Here is a 19,930-nt window from a genome sequence, read left to right as displayed (position 1 = left end):
TTTTACCTTTTAAAGAATACATCAGAATAAATGATGATACTATGTAGTATCTCACAAATCAACTGTGGGAAAATAATAAATTAGGTAAAAATACAATATACAAAGACAAAAAACATTGGAAAAGTGGGTCCCGTCACAACATGCCATTTTCTTTTGTTTTTTAAAAAAACTCCGAAAGATTATCTGATTGATTGGGGGGCAAAGCGGAGTAGACAACGCGTTGCTGCCCCAACAAGGAAGCTAGAGGTAGAGTAACACGAGAAACCTCCACTTGTCTCGGGGATGATGACGGCAAATAAAATAAAAAGACCTCAGGAATATGTCATGAAATTTTGTATGTATGTTGTACATTGAGTTTTGCCGATCTACGTTAAGCAATGTGTCAAAGAAATGTCAAGCAAATTTACAGCTTGGCATTCCACGCGGCACGATCAGCAGATTCCAAAGGCCGCTCACGCCCATCCCAGAATATCGGACACAACTGGAACCACTTTTCGCGACTGCAAATAGAGTGTACCGATCGCTTATGGCCAAGATCGACGTACTTGCCAATTGTCAGTCCCTGCGCGTTCTCGTAGGACAGAATGGTCCCGCCGGTAGCCTTGGGCTCGCCGACAGCATTAACGGTCCGAGGATCGTCCAAGAAGACATAGTGGATGCAGCTCGAGTACCAGGCATTCACGCGGTGTGCACCTCGGAAGCTGGCATCGCCCACGAGGGAGTGGCGGCCGCGATCATAGTCTCCAGCATCGTAGTGGGCGCCGTAATGATCCTCCTGTAAACAAGGTGTTAGTATCAATGCCAAACTATAGCGCGACCGAGTCGGGGAATGTACCTTTGACCAATACAACTCATAGTACGAGAAGCGAGTATCATCGAAGCGTCCAAACAAGCACAATACGTGGGGGTCGAAGTGCAGTTTGCGCAGATATTCAGTGTGCTGTTCGATAGTTCCAGTCTCATTCCAGCCTGCGGCAACACGCGGGTCATTTTGCCACTTGTTGAACAGCTGGACGTGCTCCGAATTTTGCCAGTCAACGACTTCAAGGGAGAAGTGCTCGTTAATCTCTGGGATGTAGCGACTGTAAACAATGGATCCGGGGTGCGGCTTGGGACGACGAGTCGGGTGGCGGGTATATACAGGCTCCTCGGGGAACTTGTTTGTGATTTGATAATTCTCTGGCATGATGGGATACTGAGATAAAGGCTCCCGCATAGGGCCGTCTGTGCCATCTCCCACCACCCAGATGGGACGAGGGCCCATTGGAGAAGCGGCACCTTGCCAGAAGGCGCTTCGGAGGATCAGCAAATCATCGAATTGCAGAGCCTTGTTTTCTCTGTCCCGCAGGTTCCTTGGGTGCTTGATTGCCAACCCGGTGGTAAGAAGCTCATTTTCGATAACTTCTTGCCCTGCGCCGGACAGAGTCAGCCTGAAATACTCGATGGTTGGATGGCCGAGGTAAATGGCATGAACCACGTTCCAAATTTGGCCCAAAGAAGGGGCGCTATTCCCTGACCACTCGAACACAGTCTGGGGGCTGCGACGCGCGCGACCCCAGGGAGTGTTATCTGAGATAGGTGGCTGTTCAGTCTTGGGGAGGAATGTCAAATCAAGCCATGAAAGCGAGTCTGAGTGTAGTTGCTCAGGCAAAGACCGGCCCTTTGCGGGCTGCTCATCAAGTGTCAAGTTGCGCTTAGCCGGTGATCCAGCGACGGTGTTCACACGATATACGGTCAGAAAAGGGTGTGGTAACTTGACCAAAGGATACTGGTGTGATTTTGAGGCCATTGTAGAATTCTCGATCATCAAGGTTAGGATCATGAAAAAGGAATTGGAGTTTTGGGGTAAGAAAAAACAGAGCTCCCCGCCCTACGCAATCAGATTATATGTAGGTGCCCCGAAAAGGCCAAGGATGATCAATTAAGGAGATAGTAACCGAGGCCAAATCTTCACAAGTCTCAAAACATTTTTATTTTTGATACAGAAACCCTAATTGATCGCCCTATGGGACTGTTATTTTTGAAATATTTGCTAGTGTACAATATTTCGTGTATGTAAAAAAATACCGATATCGCCTGATGGAATTCCCGAGGTTCCGTGGAAGCTTTTTCTGCGACCGAGCTCCCTAGAATGGCCATACATAATCCGTTGCCCCCAAAAATAAAACTAACGAATGCTAAAATTCAATTAGTCACAATACTGTGCATATTCTGCTATTCATCATGTCTTTACGATCAGGACCCTTGAATCATGAGAATTTCTATATCTCTTTCCCGCATGAGCGGGTTGTCCAGGTCACAATCAACAGACCGGACAAACTAAATTGTATTGACAAAACTACAAGTCGAGAGATTGCCAAGATCTGGGAGCTATTTGATGAAGACGAAACCTTATGGGTCGCCATAATCACCGGTGTTGGGCGAGCCTTTTGCACAGGGGCTGATCTAGGAGGTGGGTTTCTTCTCTTCTATCACCCAAAATATCAAGGATAAACACTAAAGTGAACAGAATGGAATGCCATGAACAAGGCTGGTGTCGTCAATGACATGTCTGCGCCTGGCTTGGCCGGATTGCCTCGCCGGTCCGGCAAGAAACCGATTATCGCCGCCGTAAACGGCATATGCATGGGTGGAGGCTTCGAGATGGTAGCAAATTGCGATCTTATCTTGGCCTCATCCTCCGCCATTTTCTCCCTTCCGGAAGTGAAGCGCGGGATCGTGCCAGTGGCCGGATGTTTGCCGCGATTAACCCGTACCATTGGATTGCAGCGCACTATGGATCTTGTGCTTACTGGAAGGAACGTGAGCGCCACAACGCTACATGACTGGGGTCTGATCAGTCAAGTGGTGGATCCACCGGCCGATGTTGTCCGAGCAGCAGTCGAAGTTGCCGAAGTCATGTGCAAAAACAGCCCCGATTCCCTTATTGTTGGTCGTCTAGGTGTTCGAATGAGCTGGGAAGCTGGCAGTGTGGAGGATACTGTATCAGATTTGGCAGATCAGTGGTATCCTCGATTGGTTGGGGGTCCTAATTTTGCTGAAGGCATCCAGGCATTTGTGGAGAAGCGGTCACCAAGCTGGAAGAATTCTAAGCTATGAGAGAGAAAAAAAAACTCCACTCACACAACTCCGTAATCAGATTGAGTCGCGCAACGAGTTTCCACCATAATACGACCCGTGCCATGGTTGGTGGGGCATTTAGTTATCTGATTAACTGTAACACGATGTAATTAATATTCTGTAATGTTTCGGTCCAAAACAGAATGCACGTTGGAAACACTTGAAACTAGGAGAAGAGATGTGTATCTACTAAAATATGTAGGGCAATAACTGGAGATAGTACCTTCTTGCCTACGGAAGTCTGCCACTAGTCAGTCTCCTAATAGGATTCTAAACAATGCTAGAAATCTCTGGCTATCATACGTTTCATCGAAATTTGTACAATACCTAAATACGTACAAGCGTATTTATTACAAGCCGCTAGTGCCTATAAAGGAAAAGATGCCAAGACTTGATAATTACCTCAACAGGAAGGCTCTACGAGCTACTTGAAGCGAGAAGTGGTCCTGTCCCCGGTTAACATTGCCTTCCCTGCATATCTCCGGTATCGAACCCATCGTCTAGACAATCTGATTAGATTTTGTCTTCGGAATGTCCCATTCTAGTCGACGCCTCAAGTGGGGGTGACCACACATGGCCTGTGCAAAGGCGCCCTATGGGGGAGGGGAAAAAAACTCGTTTATTAAATTGCCCAGCAAATGATCGTTGCGACTCGCCAAGACTTCTCCTACTGGTTCATTTCCCACGATGTGGCGTACATTAGTATTCCAAGATAGTACGGAGGGCTCCGTATGGAGGACCAAGCTGCCAAGCTCAGTGGTTTTTTTTATCTGGAGCACTAATAACCAGATATTATATTTGCTATAAGGGCAGGGATTCCCCTTTGGTTCTGTGGTTTTTCTGAGTTCCTCCAAATATTTTTATATTTCTAGACCAACGATATGGGCATTTCCAACATTCGATCTGCCTTCCGGCGGTCATCGACCCAGGAATCTGTTACTCAAGTCGCTGTGAGTACTGATGGCGAAAAAAAGAGCGAACTGCCCACCGAAGTTGTTGCTGTACCCAACGAGAACAACCCTGAAGTTCCCACCGAAAATGCACAGCAGGGTGTGAAAGACCTCGAGGCTGTGACTTTGAGCTGGACGAAGGGCATGCTAATTGCTGTCTTTGTAAAGTATGCTCTTGTCTTTTTACCTCGACGGGTGATCAACCCATAAAAGTCAGCTTGTTTACTAACGAGAATTCCCAATAGCATCTGGTTTCTGTACTTCGTCAATGCTATGCAATCCACGATTGGCTACAGTTTGCTCAGCTATGTCACCTCTGACTTTGAAAGCCACTCCCTACTGAGTGTCGTCAGCATTGTCGCAGAAGCCATGACGGCCGCAGTGTACATTCCCACTGCCAAGGCTATGGACGTTTGGGGCCGTGCAGAAGGTTACCTGGTCATGGTTATTTTTGCAACTCTTGGTCTGATCATTATGGCGGCGTGCGAAAACCTTCCCACGTACTGCGCTGCCTGGGTCTTTTACAGAATTGGCTTCGGAGGTATGACATACTGTGTAGATGTCATCACAGCCGACATTTCCAAGCTCAAGAATCGAGGTTTGGCTTACGCTTTCACTGCCTCGCCATACATCATCACAGCGTTCGCTGGCCCCAAGGCTGCTGAGGGCTTCTACGCAGATAACTGGCGATGGGCCTTTGGCGCATTCTCGATCATCTTCCCCATTGTTGCCTCCCCTCTTTTCTTCATATTGAAGTTCAACCTGAGGAAGGCCCATCAGAACGGTCTTGCCGTCAGGGAGCGCAGCGGCCGGACCTTCCTCCAAAGCATTTGGTTCTACATCAAGGAGTTTGATCGTAAGTGAACAGCTTTCCGAAGAATTGGACCTTGCTAACTTGCATAGTGTTTGGTGTTTTGGTGTTCTCTATCGGCCTTACAATCTTCCTCCTCCCATTTAGCATTTCGACTTATGCTCCTAACGGCTGGGCATCAGGCTACATCATTGCCATGATTGTGCTCGGATTTGTTATGCTTGCCGTCTTCCTTGTTTGGGAGTTCCGTTTTGCTCCCGCACCGATGTTCAACTTTAGCCTGTTGACCGATCGAACTATCATTGGTGCATGCTTGCTCGACGCGACATACCAGCTCTCTTACTACTGCTGGAACAACTTCTATACCTCCTTTTTGCAGGTAGTTAACGACCTTAGTATCTCTGAGGCCGGATACGTTAGCAACACTTTCGACGTGGTCTCTGGCTTCCTTTTACTCGGAGTCGGATTCGTCATTCGCAAGACTGGTCGCTTCAAGTGGACTCTCTACATTGCGGTCCCGCTATACATCTTTGCCCAGGGATTGATGATCCATTTCCGTCGTCCCAACCAATCTGTCGGTTACCTTGTCATGTGTCAGATTTTCATCTCCATTGGTGGATCTATCTTCATCATCGTTCAGCAGCTTGCTGTCTTGGCTGCTGCCGACCACCAGCACGTTGCAACTGTTCTTGCTCTGCTGAACGTCGTGGGTACTGTCGGCAACGCTGCCGGTTCTACAATTTCTGGCGCAATCTGGACCAATACATTCTACAAAGCCCTTGAGACGAGACTTCCGGAGTCTGTGATGGGAGACATCGATCTGATCTACGAGAGTCTTGAGCAGCAGCTGTTGTATCCCGTCGGATCCGCCGCGAGACTGGGTATTCAGGAAGCATATGCTTATTCTCAGACAAGAATGCTTGCTGTTGGTACCGGTCTCATGGGTCTGTGCATCTTCTGGACTCTCATGATCCGAGACATCGACCTGAGGAAGGTTGCTCAGGTCAAGGGTACCGTGTTCTAAGGTGCTCGTCTTCGGCTCTAGGAATGATTTTTGACCACGATACTGTCGATGATTCATTTCCTATTATATCCAAAACACGACTAGCTGCCTCGATGCAGCTATCGACCCGCTTTCCTCTCTGTACTTAATCATTTAATTATATTCACATGACGATCTGAATTCAGAATGTTACGGACCAACGTTTCTATTCTTGTAATCTGTAGAGCCCTCTTGGCAACGAGCTTTCATATGTGCCTTCCACGGCTATGTCACAGCTAGCTTGATTATTGCGCCAAGAATCTAGCTTGTTTACTCCGTATACGGAGTACGGAGTACCGCTCTCGAGCTCGGGACTTTGTACGCCAAGAAACTCAGGACCCCGCTCCGAGTTTTCAGCGACCGGCAGCTCGCTTGCTGTTTATTTCCCTTTAGCGCGAGAACAGCAGTATGGTATGTAATGATGTAATATGGTACTCAGGTAAATTACTGAAATATACCGCTAGAAAGCACGTAATTTATGTATGAAACAAATTTATCATATCGTTCTCCAACAATACCATACGTATGTACTATATGTATAGTACATCCTATTCTGAAGCCCGTTGTCATTCGAACCCCGGGGCCTCTAGCCAGATCCACGTAAGACTAGAGCCCATCCACTCTAAGGTGGAACCGGGGACCAAAAGGATCTGATAACTTTTTTTGGCAGGTGCACCTTGGCTGTTTTTGCGCGGAATCCGAGAAAATTCCTTTCCTTTCGGCTCAAACCGGCCAAATTACACATAGCTTAACATCTCGATCCACTGTGTCTCATTTAGCAAGCAATAATAGTCAGACAGCCAGATTCAGAGCGATCTCAAAGGAACATGTCCCACTATGGAACAACAAGCCGAGCTTCGACTACGTTGCTGGGTGGATATGGCCACGTGCTCAGGTCCCGCTGGATGATCCTCCTGTTCATTTTCCTAGAAATGGGCCGGATGGTATCGAGTCTGAAAATTTATCTGATCATCTGATTAGATTGGCCTCCTGGTCTAGGTTCTTTTAGCGCAATGTGGCGCTTTTATCTGATCCGAAGGACTTGGTGGATAGCAAGAAACACGACCCGCCAAACCGCAGCCCATGGTCCCCTGTGGATGTCCGCGTTCGGCGGCTTCATCTCAAGGCATTTCGTTACGTACTTAAAAAGCAGAAAACTGGTAACATTCTCTTGACTGCTTGGCGGAAAGAATAATAGGTTTGCTGGATGAATCTACGGATTATTCCGAAATGAGCTAGGCATCAGGTAGCAGTCGGTATGATGCCTAGTACGCTGTGGGAATCAGGCTGGGCAGCTCGTTTGAACGAGCTGAAGTTCGGGGGTAACCACTTTCCCGGGCCGCATGTTGACTATTTTACACAGTGTTGTTCTCCTCGTATCAACTTGACGGCTGACGAGTCTCCCATTGGAGCTGCTGTTGGCACTCTGTCCTAGGCTTGCTTGCATATTTCTCTAACTCATAGGATATAATTGAGGAGACATCGGAGAAATTGATATAGGCCATAATCTCTTGCTGATATATTTCTCTCTTTGCCTTGCCCCATGGATCCATGGATGTGATTGTCACGTGTGATCCTAAAGCCCTCAAATGTTGATATCGTTGTTGGGAGGAAAGCACAGATGCATATATTTAGCCACCATAGTAGGCCATGCGACACCATACATGCCATTTTGTGGTAGATAAACACGTATGCAGCGCAAGTAGCTACAGTGACTTGGAAAGTTGTAGTGTCTGATGAAGAGATCGAACCAACTTTCCGTTCCTATTGAGAATACAGAGAGAGATGAAGATGGAGGATAGATATGTATGTGAAATATATGGAGTGACAGATCTATATATATCCCGCCACTGCCTTGTTGCGCAGAAGGCTGCTGCCACTTTGCGGGCTACGCAAGCACCATGGCGATATATTGAACGATCTATTTTTGTTTCCTGGTGCTAGGAACTCTGCCAGTGGGTGTATGATTTAGCTTTGGCTTAGGCCTGCGTGGTGTGACGGATGAGTGGTGAGAAGTGTAGCTAGGGCTTGGTGGGGGGAGAAGAGGAAGACTACAACCATCTCGATTTTTCTTCGCTTTCTAATTATCTTTGCATAAATTCTTCTGTGCTGTGCAGGAATCTAGCACTGCCTTGATTGACTGAAGGATGGGCAAAAAAAAAAGGGGGGGTGGGGGGAAACGAGATTCAGCTGTGTTCTATGTCGGGTTCGGAGTGTAATCAATCGCAAATTGAAGCAAAGAAAAATTAGAAAGTAAATACATCTAATGGAGCTCAACTACGCCGCGGCAGATGAATCTGGTATAAAGTGAGGCTAGGTAGCTTAGGGGATAGAAAAATTGCTCTAAAGAGCAGGGAAGTCCGTATAATAAGTGATGGAAATACAGCATTTCCATAGTTCAAGTGTATAGTTACATTCATGAAATCATAAATCTTCCATTTTGGTATCTAGTCATAAAACGGAAACGCGCCGGTCCTTTATATACGTGTGGCAATTCTATCAGCTATTTTCGCAAGTGCAAAGCTAGCTTATTGCTTATCGGGGAAGCCAAAGTTGATTCCGAACGGAGGGTAGACAAAGCGCTGGAGCTTGCCCTCGGCCTGGAGCCCATCACTATACTTGCGAAGGGCAGCCATATCCTCGGCGTCCAGGTGGATCAAGTCGGCACGGTTGGCCTCGATACGGGCAGGGGTGACGGACTTGGCCAGGACTGAAGAGCCACGGGCAACTAGAATAATCAGTCAGTATGCTGTATCCGGCCTAGGGTACGGAGCGTTGAGGAATACTTACTGTGCCAGCTGAGCAAAACAGTAGCCGGAGTAACTCCGCGCTTCTCGGCGACGGCCACGATGGGCTCAGCAGTGAACAGCGGGCTGCCGGTGCTGCCCAGTGGGCTATAAGCGGTGATGTGGATGCCAGCCTTATTGCAGAAGTCGACAATCTCCTGCTGGGGCAGCAAGGGGTGGTTCTCAATCTGGTTGGCGGCGGGGACAATGGTAGCCTGGGGCAGGAGTTCCTCGAGGTATTTGACACTGTAGTTGGAAACACCGATGGCCTTGACCTTGCCGGTACCAACGAGCTTTTCCATACTCTTCCAGGTAGTTACGTGGGAGTGACTGTGAATAATATCTCGCGAGCCATCAGCAAGCTTAGGGAAGATGTTGTGGTTTCCTGCGGTGGAAATGGTTAGCGCCTCGAATTTGCATACTTGAAGTAACTTAACTCACCCTTGGGGTTCATTGCCAGAGGCCAGTGCATCAGATAAAGGTCAACATAGTCGAGTCCAAGATCTTTCAGACTCTGCTCGAGGCCCTCCTCAACACGGGCGTGGTAGGAGCACCACAGCTTGGTGGTAACGAAAAGATCCTCGCGCTTGATAATTCCGTTGTCAATGGCCTCCTTGATACCCTGGCCAACTTCGTTCTCATTGCCGTAGCAAAGAGCAGCGTCAATGTGACGGTAGCCCACCTTGATGGCGTGGAATACGGCGCGCGCAACCTCGCCAGGTTGGGATTGCCATGTTCCCAGGCCGAGCGCGGGGATCTCGGCGCCAGTGTTGAGCTTAAAACGGGTATCGCAGGCAGCCATTGTGAATTTATAGGGTATCAAAAGATAAAGAAGATTATTTAAAATATAGAACAAGGATAAATAGGAAGATTAAATATAAAAGAAATAAAGAAATATCCATAGAGGGGGATGTTTACAAAGCATCAACCCCCACGCGGGGCTATTCCCCTCCCAAGCCCTGGAGGAAGTCGGCCTTTTTTCCATCAATCACCTCCGAGACTTTTGGTAATATCTTTCTAGGACGTTCGATGTTCAATACAATATTCTTCTAGACATATTCTCTTAGGAGTTTCTACATTACCTCCGTCATCTCAATTAAAAAAAAAGTGAACATTAACCGTCAGCCCAATATGCAAAGACAAGAATTAGCAGATGAGCGGAAACCGTCTTCCAGTTCGAATAATTTCACTCCACTTGACATCACAGCCACTCCACATGGTCAGTTCGGGGTCGTGGGGTCCCTGTGGCTGCCAATCACCGTCCTCCTTTTGGAGATCAACCCAGAGATTCATCGGCGCGGAAGCCAGAATCCGTGATGTTTCACGATTTTTCGTCCCGCGTACATCAACGTACAAAATGATGGCAAATCAGGCAAATGGGACTAGGGAGAATCCTCAAGCAACCGCTGACATCGGAAATCTACACGCGATATTCCAAGGAGCCTCGACCCTATATATACACTGAACGCCCTGGGGTTGATTTCCGACTCCAGACTTTCACGATTTGAAAATCACAATTATACTTGGCAAATTTTGAGCCTCGATCTTATATTTTATAAAAAAATCAAGGGACGCTACTCCTCAACACAAGTTAAAATGGCACCAGTCGCCATCTCCCCACAGGCTTCCCCTGCCTTCAAGAAGCGGGATGGACAGGCACTCGAAGAACTCTCGGACGCTATTGACGAAGTCAATGTTCTCAAAGACATGAAGAAGCGCGAGGCTGAAAAGAAAGAGGCCAAAGAGAAGGGTTTATATGAAGAGTCTGAGTTCGACAAGGAGAAAGACAAGACCAATTTCCGCCAGTACGAAGACGCCAGCGACCGAGTCAAGAACTTCTACAAGGAACAGCACACCAAGCAAACCGTCGCATACAACTTGAAGGCCCGTCATGACTTCCACAGCAAGACGCGCGCCGAGATGACCGTCTGGGAGGCCATGGAAAAACTCAACACCCTGATCGACGAGTCAGACCCCGACACCAGCCTTTCTCAGATCGAACATCTACTGCAATCTGCCGAGGCCATTCGCCGCGATGGCAAGCCCCGCTGGATGCAGCTTACCGGTCTGATCCACGACCTGGGCAAGCTCCTCTTTTTCTTCGATGCCGAAGGCCAATGGGACGTTGTTGGCGACACGTTCCCCGTCGGCTGTAGCTTCGACGAGAAAATCATTTACGGCCGCGACTCATTCCGCGACAATGAGGACTTCGGCCACAAAATTTACGATACTAAGTTTGGTATCTACACACCCGGCTGTGGTCTCGATAAGGTCATGCTCTCCTGGGGCCACGATGAGTACCTGTATCACCTTGCTAAGGAGCAGTCAACCCTCCCCGATGAGGCACTGGCTATGATCCGTTATCACTCTTTCTATCCTTGGCACAGCGCCGGTGCTTACCACGAGTTGATGAATGACCACGACCGTGATATGCTGCGTGCTGTGAGGGCTTTCAATCCTTATGACTTGTACAGCAAGAGCGATGGAATTCCCAGTGTTCAAGAGTTGAAGGTAAGTTTCTGTTCTGCTGGTCATTTCTGAATCTGAGGCTGACTTGTTTCTTTCTAGCCGTATTACATGGAACTCATCGACGAGTACTTCCCCACCAAGGTTCTGAAGTGGTAGATGTCTGCGAGTTGCTCTTTATGCTTATTTTCCTACGCACATTATTTCATGATTCCCCTTTTCCCCTTCCTGTTCGATGAAGATAGCCACGATATATGTCATTACATTATCGTTAGAAATCCGACTTTTCCCAACATTGGAATCACTTCAGGTAATCAAATACAGAAATTAGTTGATAGAAACGAAGATAATCAGCTCTTCAAGAAATATTTTATCTGCTGGAAGGTCAAACATGCTGTATTGCAAATGTTATCAAGGGTCACTACACTACTTGTTTAAAGAATTAGCCTGCTAACCTGCGTGAGTATAATGAAGTTGAATAATTTCCCTTTGATGTTGCCTTATCCATTGTTGAGTAAGTTGAGTCAACTTTGAGGCAGAAGACAAGATTTCATCCATATTAAAAGTCACATATCGTCTTATTTTGGAAAGGATACTCATAACAGCGTTGAATATATATGGTGTATATAAAAATCCTCGAGACAAACGCATTCACAAACGAGCCAATTCCGACCGGTTCCCATCCTCATCGAAGAAAATCTTCTTCTGCGTAATCATCGACTCCTGCAAGGCAGCACCAATCCTCACAGCCTTGACAGCATTGTTAAGATCAATAGGCAACGCAGTATTATCAAGGCAAGCAGCCGAGAACTCATTAGCCTCAGTCACAAACGCATACTCAAAGCGATCATAGTAGGTTTGCGGGATCTCCCTCCTCAACCCGGACTCGTCATAGATATTAACATGGTTAAGCGCGGGCTGGGTATTAACCGCCAGTTTTCCCTTCGTTCCAATGATCTCCGTGACATCCTCCTGGCCAGCAGCCATCATGCGTGAAGCATAGAAGAAGGCCATGCGGCCATCGTAGAACTCGACCAAGCCGACAGCGTTGTCGCGGTCATTGTGCTTACGCAGATCAGGTTCGACGGCTGTGATGCCTACGGCCGATACGGACTTCACTTTGCAGTCGTCGCCGAAGAACCAGAGTGTGAGGTCGATGTCGTGGATGGAACAGTCGACAAAGATTCCGCCGGAAAACTCTGCGTATGCGACGAAGAACCCGCTCGGGTCGAGTTTGTCGCAGGTTTGGCTGCGGAGTACCGATGCAGTGCCGATTGCCCCTGACTGCATCTTCTGGTATGCGTCTCGGTAGGACTTGTCGAAGCGACGGGAGAAACCGCACATTACTTTGAGGTGTGGCTTCTTGGCTGCTGCATCGATGACAGATTGGGACTGTTCAAGAAGTGGATTGTTAGTCACTAGTTTCAATATTTTGGTTCTTTATCTTCAGTGGATTAGACTGATTAGGGGTGAGATTGATTCAAAATACAACCAACTTACCACTTCAACACTTGTAGAGATAGGCTTTTCACAAAGAACGTGCTTGTCGGCTTCAATTGCCTTGATTGCCTGCTCGGCATGCACTGCGGTTGCCGATGCTACTACCACGGCAACCAGACCTTCATGCTTTAGCATGTCATCGTAATTTTGGTAAAGGCGTACGCCAAAGGGTTCGAGGTGAGTCTTGGCCCATTCGAGTTCGACGGGGTCAGGGGAGCTGGCAGCCACAAGCTCAGCTCGAGGAGTACGCTCCAGGAAGTTTAGGGCATGGCGCTTGCCCATACGGCCTAGACCAGCACAGCCGATCTTCAATCTTTGGGCAGTCATTGTGTAAAATATATGAGTCAAGGAGGTCAAGGAGGTCAAGAATATCAAGAGTATCAATGAAAAATAAAAATCAATTGCTAATAAAGGGGAATTTTGAAACTGCGCTGTTGTTATAAAGTCGGAGCTAAATGCGGAGGCCAGTCTCCGAAGATCATCTCCGCAAACGTGGGGTCGGAAAGTGAATTCCACACCGACGAACTCCAATATTATGACCTCCGGACATAAAAAGAGTACATTAAACCCGTTAATTCACTTCCGTGTCGGATTTCTTCGATTCCCGTCGCAATTTGCGTTTTGCAATATCCACTGGATCCGCAAATCCATCACCTCTCAGCCAACTCAGAGCCTTACGCAGTCCACGGCCCTGCACGGCCTCGGGGTTCGCCTCAAGGATCGACCCCATAAGTGCCCAAGATAGAACAAACAACAATAGCTCACCGCTTCTTCGGCCCTTCCATAGTCCACGCTTGACCCCTGTCTTGTATGCCGAATCAACAGCAGCTCGGAAGAACCAGAGGAACGTGCTGCGACTATTTCCCAGGAACAAAAATGGTAGACCGCCTAGTGCTCCACTAAGGAAGAATCGCTTGGTAGGAAGTGTTGTTCGGGGCAAATTGTGGTCTAGAAGACAGACACTACCCCAGGCTGAGCCAATTGCAGCAGATAGAACAGCTGTCATAGTGATAATACGCTTCGAGATAGTGTTCACTGATGAAATAGGCTGAAGCAGAATGCTCTTAAGTTTGGGGATCGAAAGCGCCAGAGTGACAGTTGTGAGGAACCGCGCAAGCGGTGGCACGGAGAGGAGAATATGATGCAAGAATGCCGTGCTGCAATTAGGGAGGTTCGGGTGCAAGAGAGCACATGATAGACTTGAGATTGCAGGGTGTGCTGGTCCAGTGATTGGAGAGATAGAAATCACTGAGGACGGTAAGGTGTTGGGGTCGCCCGGGTGTAGAATTGGAGAAACGAATGCCCTATGACATATTAGCGACCACTATACTCATGAACAGACTTGGTTTCAAACATACGGCCAGCGGAGATCAGCAATAGAGGCAAGGGAGTCCACGATCTCTTCCTTCTCAGGCCAGGCGACGTTGGCTGGGAGCGACTCCGGTCGGCCTTGGATATAGCTCGGCGAGAGCCTCAGAATGACCTTTCCAAACCACTATGACATCAAATTAGCGACCGTGACTCAAACCAAAAGAATCCCGACCACAAACATTAGGTGTAGTTTCGCGATCAAACACAAAGGCATGGAAGAGCTGCGCAAATGAAATTGGCATCAACAGCCAGCTGCCGAACCACCATGGTCGCTTATCCAACCAGCCTTTAGAGTCTAGGACATTAAACAAGAATTCCAAACTCCTAGTGCCAGTGTAAATTGCCGCAGTCAGTCGAAGCTGGTCCTGTGGGCAGATGCCTAGGGCGAAACCCGCCAGACTTGCGCCAATCGCTGGCGCAAAACGCGAGGTCAGCGCGCGCGACACACGCGGGTTGCGCTCTCTAAATGGCTTTGCATCGTCAGTGCGGAGGTTGGCTCGCAGTCGGATGAGGAAACGGTAGAGTAGACGATGTATGAGAAGGAGGAGGGAGAGGGAGATGGAGAGACGAAATTTGGGAGACCGGAGGAGGGGGGTTCGGATCTTTTTCCTGTGAGCCAATGTTAGTTCTTACCCCTAAGAGAAGGAGTCAATAGATTAAATTGATCTTACTGTGGAGCGCCTTGGAACCGAGTGATCAACAGATCCGCCAACTTCAACGCGATTCCAGAGCCGACAAATACTCGCAGCGATGAGCGAATGGCAGCTTCACTGTGTCGATTCTTTGGGCGGGCGATGACATCGTAGCGAGATGGAGATGGGAGCTTGTCTTGAATGACAGGGGCGCGTTTAATCACATATTCATGGAGAAATCGGTATTCTTTGGCGCTAAGAGACACGCGGAGAACGTCGCGTAAAGCTTGCGGTGGGAGGTCCAGCGCATCCCCTGGGACTGAATGCTTGTCCGTGGACATGTTTGGTTCCAAGTTAGAGCATAACAGATGAAGTCCGGGGATGAGAAGAGGAGAGGGGGTTCCGCTCTAAAACGCGGAGAAGCCCGACCTCGGCAATTCTCTACCACATGGAGAAAAAGATCATCTTTTTCTCAACATATTATGGATCTATATATATTTAGACAATCTTACTTGCTATCAAACAAGTTTCACTTAAAGATCCTCGCCATAAGCCGATTGGACCTATTCTCTCGCTTCGCCCCAGATTTAAGATGAACCTATCCTCAATACCAAATGAGCAAATCATCACTCGTCATACCGGTGCGATCGAAAACACTGTCAAGTTTGCCCTATGAGCAATTAGACTGGTCTGGGTAATCTGGAGGGAATATTTAATTGTTTCGGAAATAGTGCTTATTCGATTTTGAGCATAAAATTGCACGCTTTCTTATGCTTTGCCTGCTACGGGCGACTAAATGGACCCTCGGAACATAACCCTCTAAGCCCTATGTTGGAAGTATAGTATGCAGTCTATTTTACTCCTACAATTTTATCAACTTGCCTGAAGGTGTATCCCAGCTAGAGTCATGGATGGTATTCTATGCCTTAGAAAATGAGCACTGAAATGTGACATTACTTTCATACGTCTTCCTTTTATACAATGGCTTCATCCCAACAGAATACCCCAGAGATCATATATCTGGGAACTGGAGGACTAGGAGAGTCAATATAAATGATTTCTGGGGCATTCTGTTAAGAGGAAGCTATTGTATAAAAGGAAGACGTTGTATGAAAGGAAGATAAATCGAGGATGCAAGGAAAAGGAGGATTTATCATCTATAAAAAGCAAATAATCGTGCCAAGCGGCCCAACACATTTCCAGTGTTGGGGCACCCGAAAGAAGGCTATTTCCAGTATGGAATTCAACTGGCTTTTGAGGAATATGTATAGAAGTATCGACGAAAGCGCGGATGTGAATTTGACAGCGAGGAATCAACTGTTATTGATGATGTTGGTATTCCAGCCTGACGACCGGCCAATATTCAAGGAGGTCGTCCAGTCAGAGTGGATGGTCAAATAGCATTACCTCAATTAAAGCGGAATTCGCAGACGAAGTAAATAGGTACCTATAATCACTGCATCTTATGTTCTTGGCTACATGTAGCTGAAAACTGTGCCATGCATTTACTCTTGGTAGATAGAGCACTTTCTCAACAATATTGTTCTCTCGAGATACAGGAAAGGAAAGAAAAGAGAGAAGTACTTCTGATATCAAATTGCCCCACGGTCCAAAGCCACAGTGGAGAATCTTCAGGCCTATAACTTGGATGGAGCACCATCACCCCATCTGAACGGAAGTCCACGGGTATTTTCTGTCTAGAATCAGCATTTGAAGACTATAATAGGTGTGCGAGCATCTCCGGTAAAACTAAGTACAAAGTTTCAATGTTGGTTGATAATTGTCTCCGTAAAAGGGCACCAATTAAACAAAACACCGGAATCAAAGAGTGGACTTATGTTTCAGCGCCACAATATTTATGCCTGGGTCTATATGTATGACTAGCCCTATATCGAAAGTTCTTTAAATTAAGTGCTTGGCGTGAAACACAAGCTCAATAGAGCTCCACATGGCTTTCAACAATGAAGTTCCACATGGTCGAAGACCATGTGCATCCATGGATACAATCTAAGATATCTAATTGGGCAATAACCAGTTCGTCCCAGTCCAACATGTCTCGGACAATTTAGCCGATGATATCCCGAAGATAATTATTCCGGCATCGTTGTCACAGTCAACTCGGTGGATCTAAAGGTTTCGGAAAATTGCCAGGATGGGCATAGCTAGCACTAAGAGATGAATTCAATGTCTCTCTAGGCCTCCTGAATTAATCCAATGAGTTCTCCGACTAAGTATAGGCGTCAACCTCATGTCAGATGGTGATAGTCCCGTTTCATAAGTGCACTAGCGCAAAGACTCGAAGCAGGACCCTCTGCAGGCCAAGCATTTAAATATCAAGGCCAAGCCGGGTGGAATAGCTTATTCAAACACATCTATTCATTCATTCTCCTCATTTCCTATCATATTCAATTGGGCTAGTCCCGAACATTTACACTCTTTTATTACTTGTCTGTTGATCGGACATCTACTTCAACATGCGTACATCTATCATTTCCATGCTGGCCCTCGGCGCCGTTGTGTCCGCTGCCCCAGCTCCTTCTCGTGTTTCCGAGATCGTTGAGCGCTCGTCCTCAACCTGCACGTTTAACTCGGCTGCCAGTGCCAGCGCTAGCCAGAAGTCCTGTTCTACCATTATCCTGGACAACATCGCTGTCCCTGCCGGCAAGACTCTCGACCTTTCCCACCTGAATGACGGCACCAAGGTAGATATCTCAGTTGTCCAAATGCCAATAACGAAATATCTAATAGCTTTTATATAGGTCATCTTCAAGGGCGAGACTACCTTCCAATATGCTGAGTGGAAGGGTCCTCTCATCCGCTTCGCCGGCTCAAACATTGAAGTCAGCGGCGCAGAAGGCCATGTCATCAACTGCGACGGAGCCAGATGGTGGGACGGCAAGGGAACTAATGGCGGAAAGGACAAGCCCAAGTTCTTCTACGCCCACTCCCTGGACCATTCATCCATCACTGGCCTGAACGTCAAGAACACCCCCGTGCAGGCATTCAGTGTCCAAGCCGACAACCTGGTCCTCGACCACATCACCATCGATAACTCTGACGGTGATAAGAATGGCGGTCACAACACCGATGCCTTCGATGTTGGTGAGAGCACCCACATCACCATCAGCAACGCCAACATCAAGAACCAGGACGACTGCCTGGCCGTCAACTCTGGCGAGGTAAGCAGTAAAACGATATATTTACAATCGCAAATCAACTAACCAATTGTCCATTAGAACATCAGCTTCACCGGCGGCTACTGCTCCGGCGGCCACGGTATCTCCATCGGATCCGTCGGTGGACGTGACAACAATGTCGTGAAGGACGTGACCATCTCCGACTCAACTGTGACCAACTCCGCCAACGGCGTGCGTGTCAAGACCATCTACAAGGCCACTGGTTCAGTCTCTGGTGTGACCTTCTCCAACATCAAGCTGTCCAACATCTCTTCCTACGGTATTGTTATCGAGCAGGATTATGAGAACGGTAGCCCTACCGGTAAACCCACTACTGGTGTCCCCATCACCGGCCTGACTGTCGAGAAGGTCACTGGTACCGTTAAGAGCAGCGCTACTGACATCTTCATTCTTTGCGGTAGCGGTAGCTGCTCTGACTGGACCTGGGCTGGAAACTCTATCACTGGTGGTAAGACTAGCGATAAGTGCAAGAACGTGCCTTCTGGTGCTTCTTGCTAGATTTCTGGTGATCAAATGGTGATCACAGATTAGCATAATACCAACCAGGCAAATACCAGCTATCTTGAATGCAAATTCTTTTGGTTGATCTAGGGGATGATGAGGTGAAATATACTGTTAGTCGCATTGTCCTTTTGGACACCTTTGTACCTATACAGCCATCCATACATGGTTCAAATTGAATGCTTCTCTAACCTATGATACTGTAAAAATATCTGAGATTGGCATAATTTGTACATTCAATTTCTACACAATGTTTCTTCGCAATTATAAATCAATGCCAAGTTCAACGTGATCCATGGTGATGACGCAACTCAACAGTTCATTCCCCAATCAACTATCACAAATAAATACCAACGTCCCAGCATCTTCACCCTCTCTCTCACACACACAAGGTCATATCCAAATCTCATCCAAAATGCATGTCCTTCTACTCGGCGGCCATGGAAAAGTAGCCCTCCACCTTACTCCGCTCCTCCTCAAACGAGGCTGGAATGTAACCAGCGTCGTCCGCAACGCCTCACACGAAAGCGAAATTCTATCTCTAGGTCAAGGCCTCAAGGGCACCGTCAAAGTGTTACTATCGAGTCTAGAGGACGTGAAGAGTACTTCAGACGCCCAAAAGGTCATTGATACTGTTGCACCGGACTATGTTGTCTGGTCGGCTGGTATGACACCCCTCACCCCCCTCACCCCGCACCCACTTCTATTCGTTATGAGGACATCAGAACGCACAACATGCACATAAACAATTCCAAGCAAAGAACAGCATAAACCACATATCCCTCTATATCCGCCATGGAAAATTCCCAATTCCCAAGTACAAACTAACACTACACCACAGGCGCGGGCGGCAAAGGCGGTCCAGCACGCACAATCGCCATCGACCAAGAAGCCGCGAAGCACTTTATAGAAGCATCCTTCGCCACACCAGGCATAAGCAAGTTCCTGATGGTATCATACCTCGGCAGTCGACGTAAGCAGCCGAGCTGGATGCCGGACGACGAATGGGCGGGGATAGTAAAGACTAACACGGAAATCTTGCCGACGTACGCGAAAGCAAAGCAAGAAGCCGACGAGTACATGACAGCACTGGCTGCGCAGCGGAAGCGTGCGTCTGGTCAGATCCGGCCTTTCCAGGCTATCAACCTGCGGCCTGGGATCCTGACTGACCAGCCTGCGACGCGGAAGGTCGAGCTAGGTATCACGCCTAAGGGTCGGGGAAGTGTTACTCGGGAGGATGTGGCGATTGTTGCAGATCTTTTGCTTGCTAGGGCTGATACGGAGGGGTGGATTGATCTTGTTAATGGGGAGGAAGAGGTTGAGGGGGCTGTTGAGAGGGTTGCGAGGGAGAAGGTTGATGCTGTTGTTGGGGAGGATGTTGAGGGGATGGTTAAGAGGTTTTTCCCCTAGATTGGATTCGAGGTCGAGTCTCTAAGTTCCTATACTAGGAAAGGGCTTGGTATTGGATATGGATATGGATATAGGTACTTTTCGGGTCTTACATCATTGAAGTATAAAAACCACCATGAATATGAACATGAACGGATCTAATGC

The 19,930-nt window shown here is 47.8% G+C and overlaps 8 protein-coding genes across 8 annotated transcripts; 4 read left to right on the top strand and 4 right to left on the bottom strand.

Annotated features, from left to right (window-relative positions):
- Window positions 1-403: 403 nt before the first annotated feature.
- Window positions 404-1,789, bottom strand: PGRI_072340 (GNAT family N-acetyltransferase; the record flags this gene model as incomplete). The annotated part of the gene is made up of 3 exons (XM_040794948.1): window positions 404-500; window positions 546-775; window positions 836-1,789. 3 exons carry the CDS (start codon window positions 1,787-1,789, stop codon window positions 404-406), a joined length of 1,281 nt encoding a protein of 426 aa, XP_040652625.1.
- Window positions 1,790-2,223: 434 nt separating this feature from the next.
- On the top strand, window positions 2,224-3,099 carry sidH (enoyl-CoA hydratase/isomerase family protein; the record flags this gene model as incomplete). Its single annotated transcript, XM_040794947.1, has 2 exons — window positions 2,224-2,452; window positions 2,510-3,099. 2 exons carry the CDS (start codon window positions 2,224-2,226, stop codon window positions 3,097-3,099), a joined length of 819 nt encoding a protein of 272 aa, XP_040652624.1.
- Window positions 3,100-4,001: 902 nt separating this feature from the next.
- On the top strand, window positions 4,002-5,905 carry PGRI_072320 (Major facilitator superfamily domain, general substrate transporter; the record flags this gene model as incomplete). The annotated part of the gene is made up of 3 exons (XM_040794946.1): window positions 4,002-4,237; window positions 4,316-4,926; window positions 4,974-5,905. 3 exons carry the CDS (start codon window positions 4,002-4,004, stop codon window positions 5,903-5,905), a joined length of 1,779 nt encoding a protein of 592 aa, XP_040652623.1.
- Window positions 5,906-8,451: 2,546 nt separating this feature from the next.
- On the bottom strand, window positions 8,452-9,511 carry PGRI_072310 (putative glycerol dehydrogenase; the record flags this gene model as incomplete). The annotated part of the gene is made up of 3 exons (XM_040794945.1): window positions 8,452-8,651; window positions 8,714-9,094; window positions 9,151-9,511. 3 exons carry the CDS (start codon window positions 9,509-9,511, stop codon window positions 8,452-8,454), a joined length of 942 nt encoding a protein of 313 aa, XP_040652622.1.
- A 794-nt stretch (window positions 9,512-10,305) lies between these two features.
- On the top strand, window positions 10,306-11,334 carry PGRI_072300 (inositol oxygenase; the record flags this gene model as incomplete). Its single annotated transcript, XM_040794944.1, has 2 exons — window positions 10,306-11,220; window positions 11,278-11,334. The coding sequence occupies 2 exons, from the start codon at window positions 10,306-10,308 to the stop codon at window positions 11,332-11,334; spliced, it is 972 nt and encodes a 323-aa protein (XP_040652621.1).
- Window positions 11,335-11,826: 492 nt separating this feature from the next.
- On the bottom strand, window positions 11,827-13,002 carry PGRI_072290 (putative NAD binding Rossmann fold oxidoreductase; the record flags this gene model as incomplete). The annotated part of the gene is made up of 2 exons (XM_040794943.1): window positions 11,827-12,567; window positions 12,676-13,002. 2 exons carry the CDS (start codon window positions 13,000-13,002, stop codon window positions 11,827-11,829), a joined length of 1,068 nt encoding a protein of 355 aa, XP_040652620.1.
- Window positions 13,003-13,246: 244 nt separating this feature from the next.
- On the bottom strand, window positions 13,247-15,019 carry PGRI_072280 (uncharacterized protein; the record flags this gene model as incomplete). The annotated part of the gene is made up of 4 exons (XM_040794942.1): window positions 13,247-13,979; window positions 14,034-14,170; window positions 14,226-14,655; window positions 14,718-15,019. 4 exons carry the CDS (start codon window positions 15,017-15,019, stop codon window positions 13,247-13,249), a joined length of 1,602 nt encoding a protein of 533 aa, XP_040652619.1.
- Window positions 15,020-17,152: 2,133 nt separating this feature from the next.
- On the top strand, window positions 17,153-19,786 carry PGRI_072270 (uncharacterized protein; the record flags this gene model as incomplete). Its single annotated transcript, XM_040794941.1, has 5 exons — window positions 17,153-17,380; window positions 17,438-17,857; window positions 17,915-18,323; window positions 18,739-19,041; window positions 19,218-19,786. The coding sequence occupies 5 exons, from the start codon at window positions 17,153-17,155 to the stop codon at window positions 19,784-19,786; spliced, it is 1,929 nt and encodes a 642-aa protein (XP_040652618.1).
- Window positions 19,787-19,930: the final 144 nt, after the last annotated feature.

The sequence above is a fragment of the Penicillium griseofulvum genome, assembly GCF_001561935.1.
Source record: "Penicillium griseofulvum strain PG3 chromosome Unknown contig_6, whole genome shotgun sequence".
Lineage (NCBI taxonomy): Eukaryota > Fungi > Ascomycota > Eurotiomycetes > Eurotiales > Aspergillaceae > Penicillium > Penicillium griseofulvum.
The sequence above is the reverse complement of the archived record's forward strand: the minus strand, read 5'-3'. Positions and strand labels throughout refer to the sequence as shown.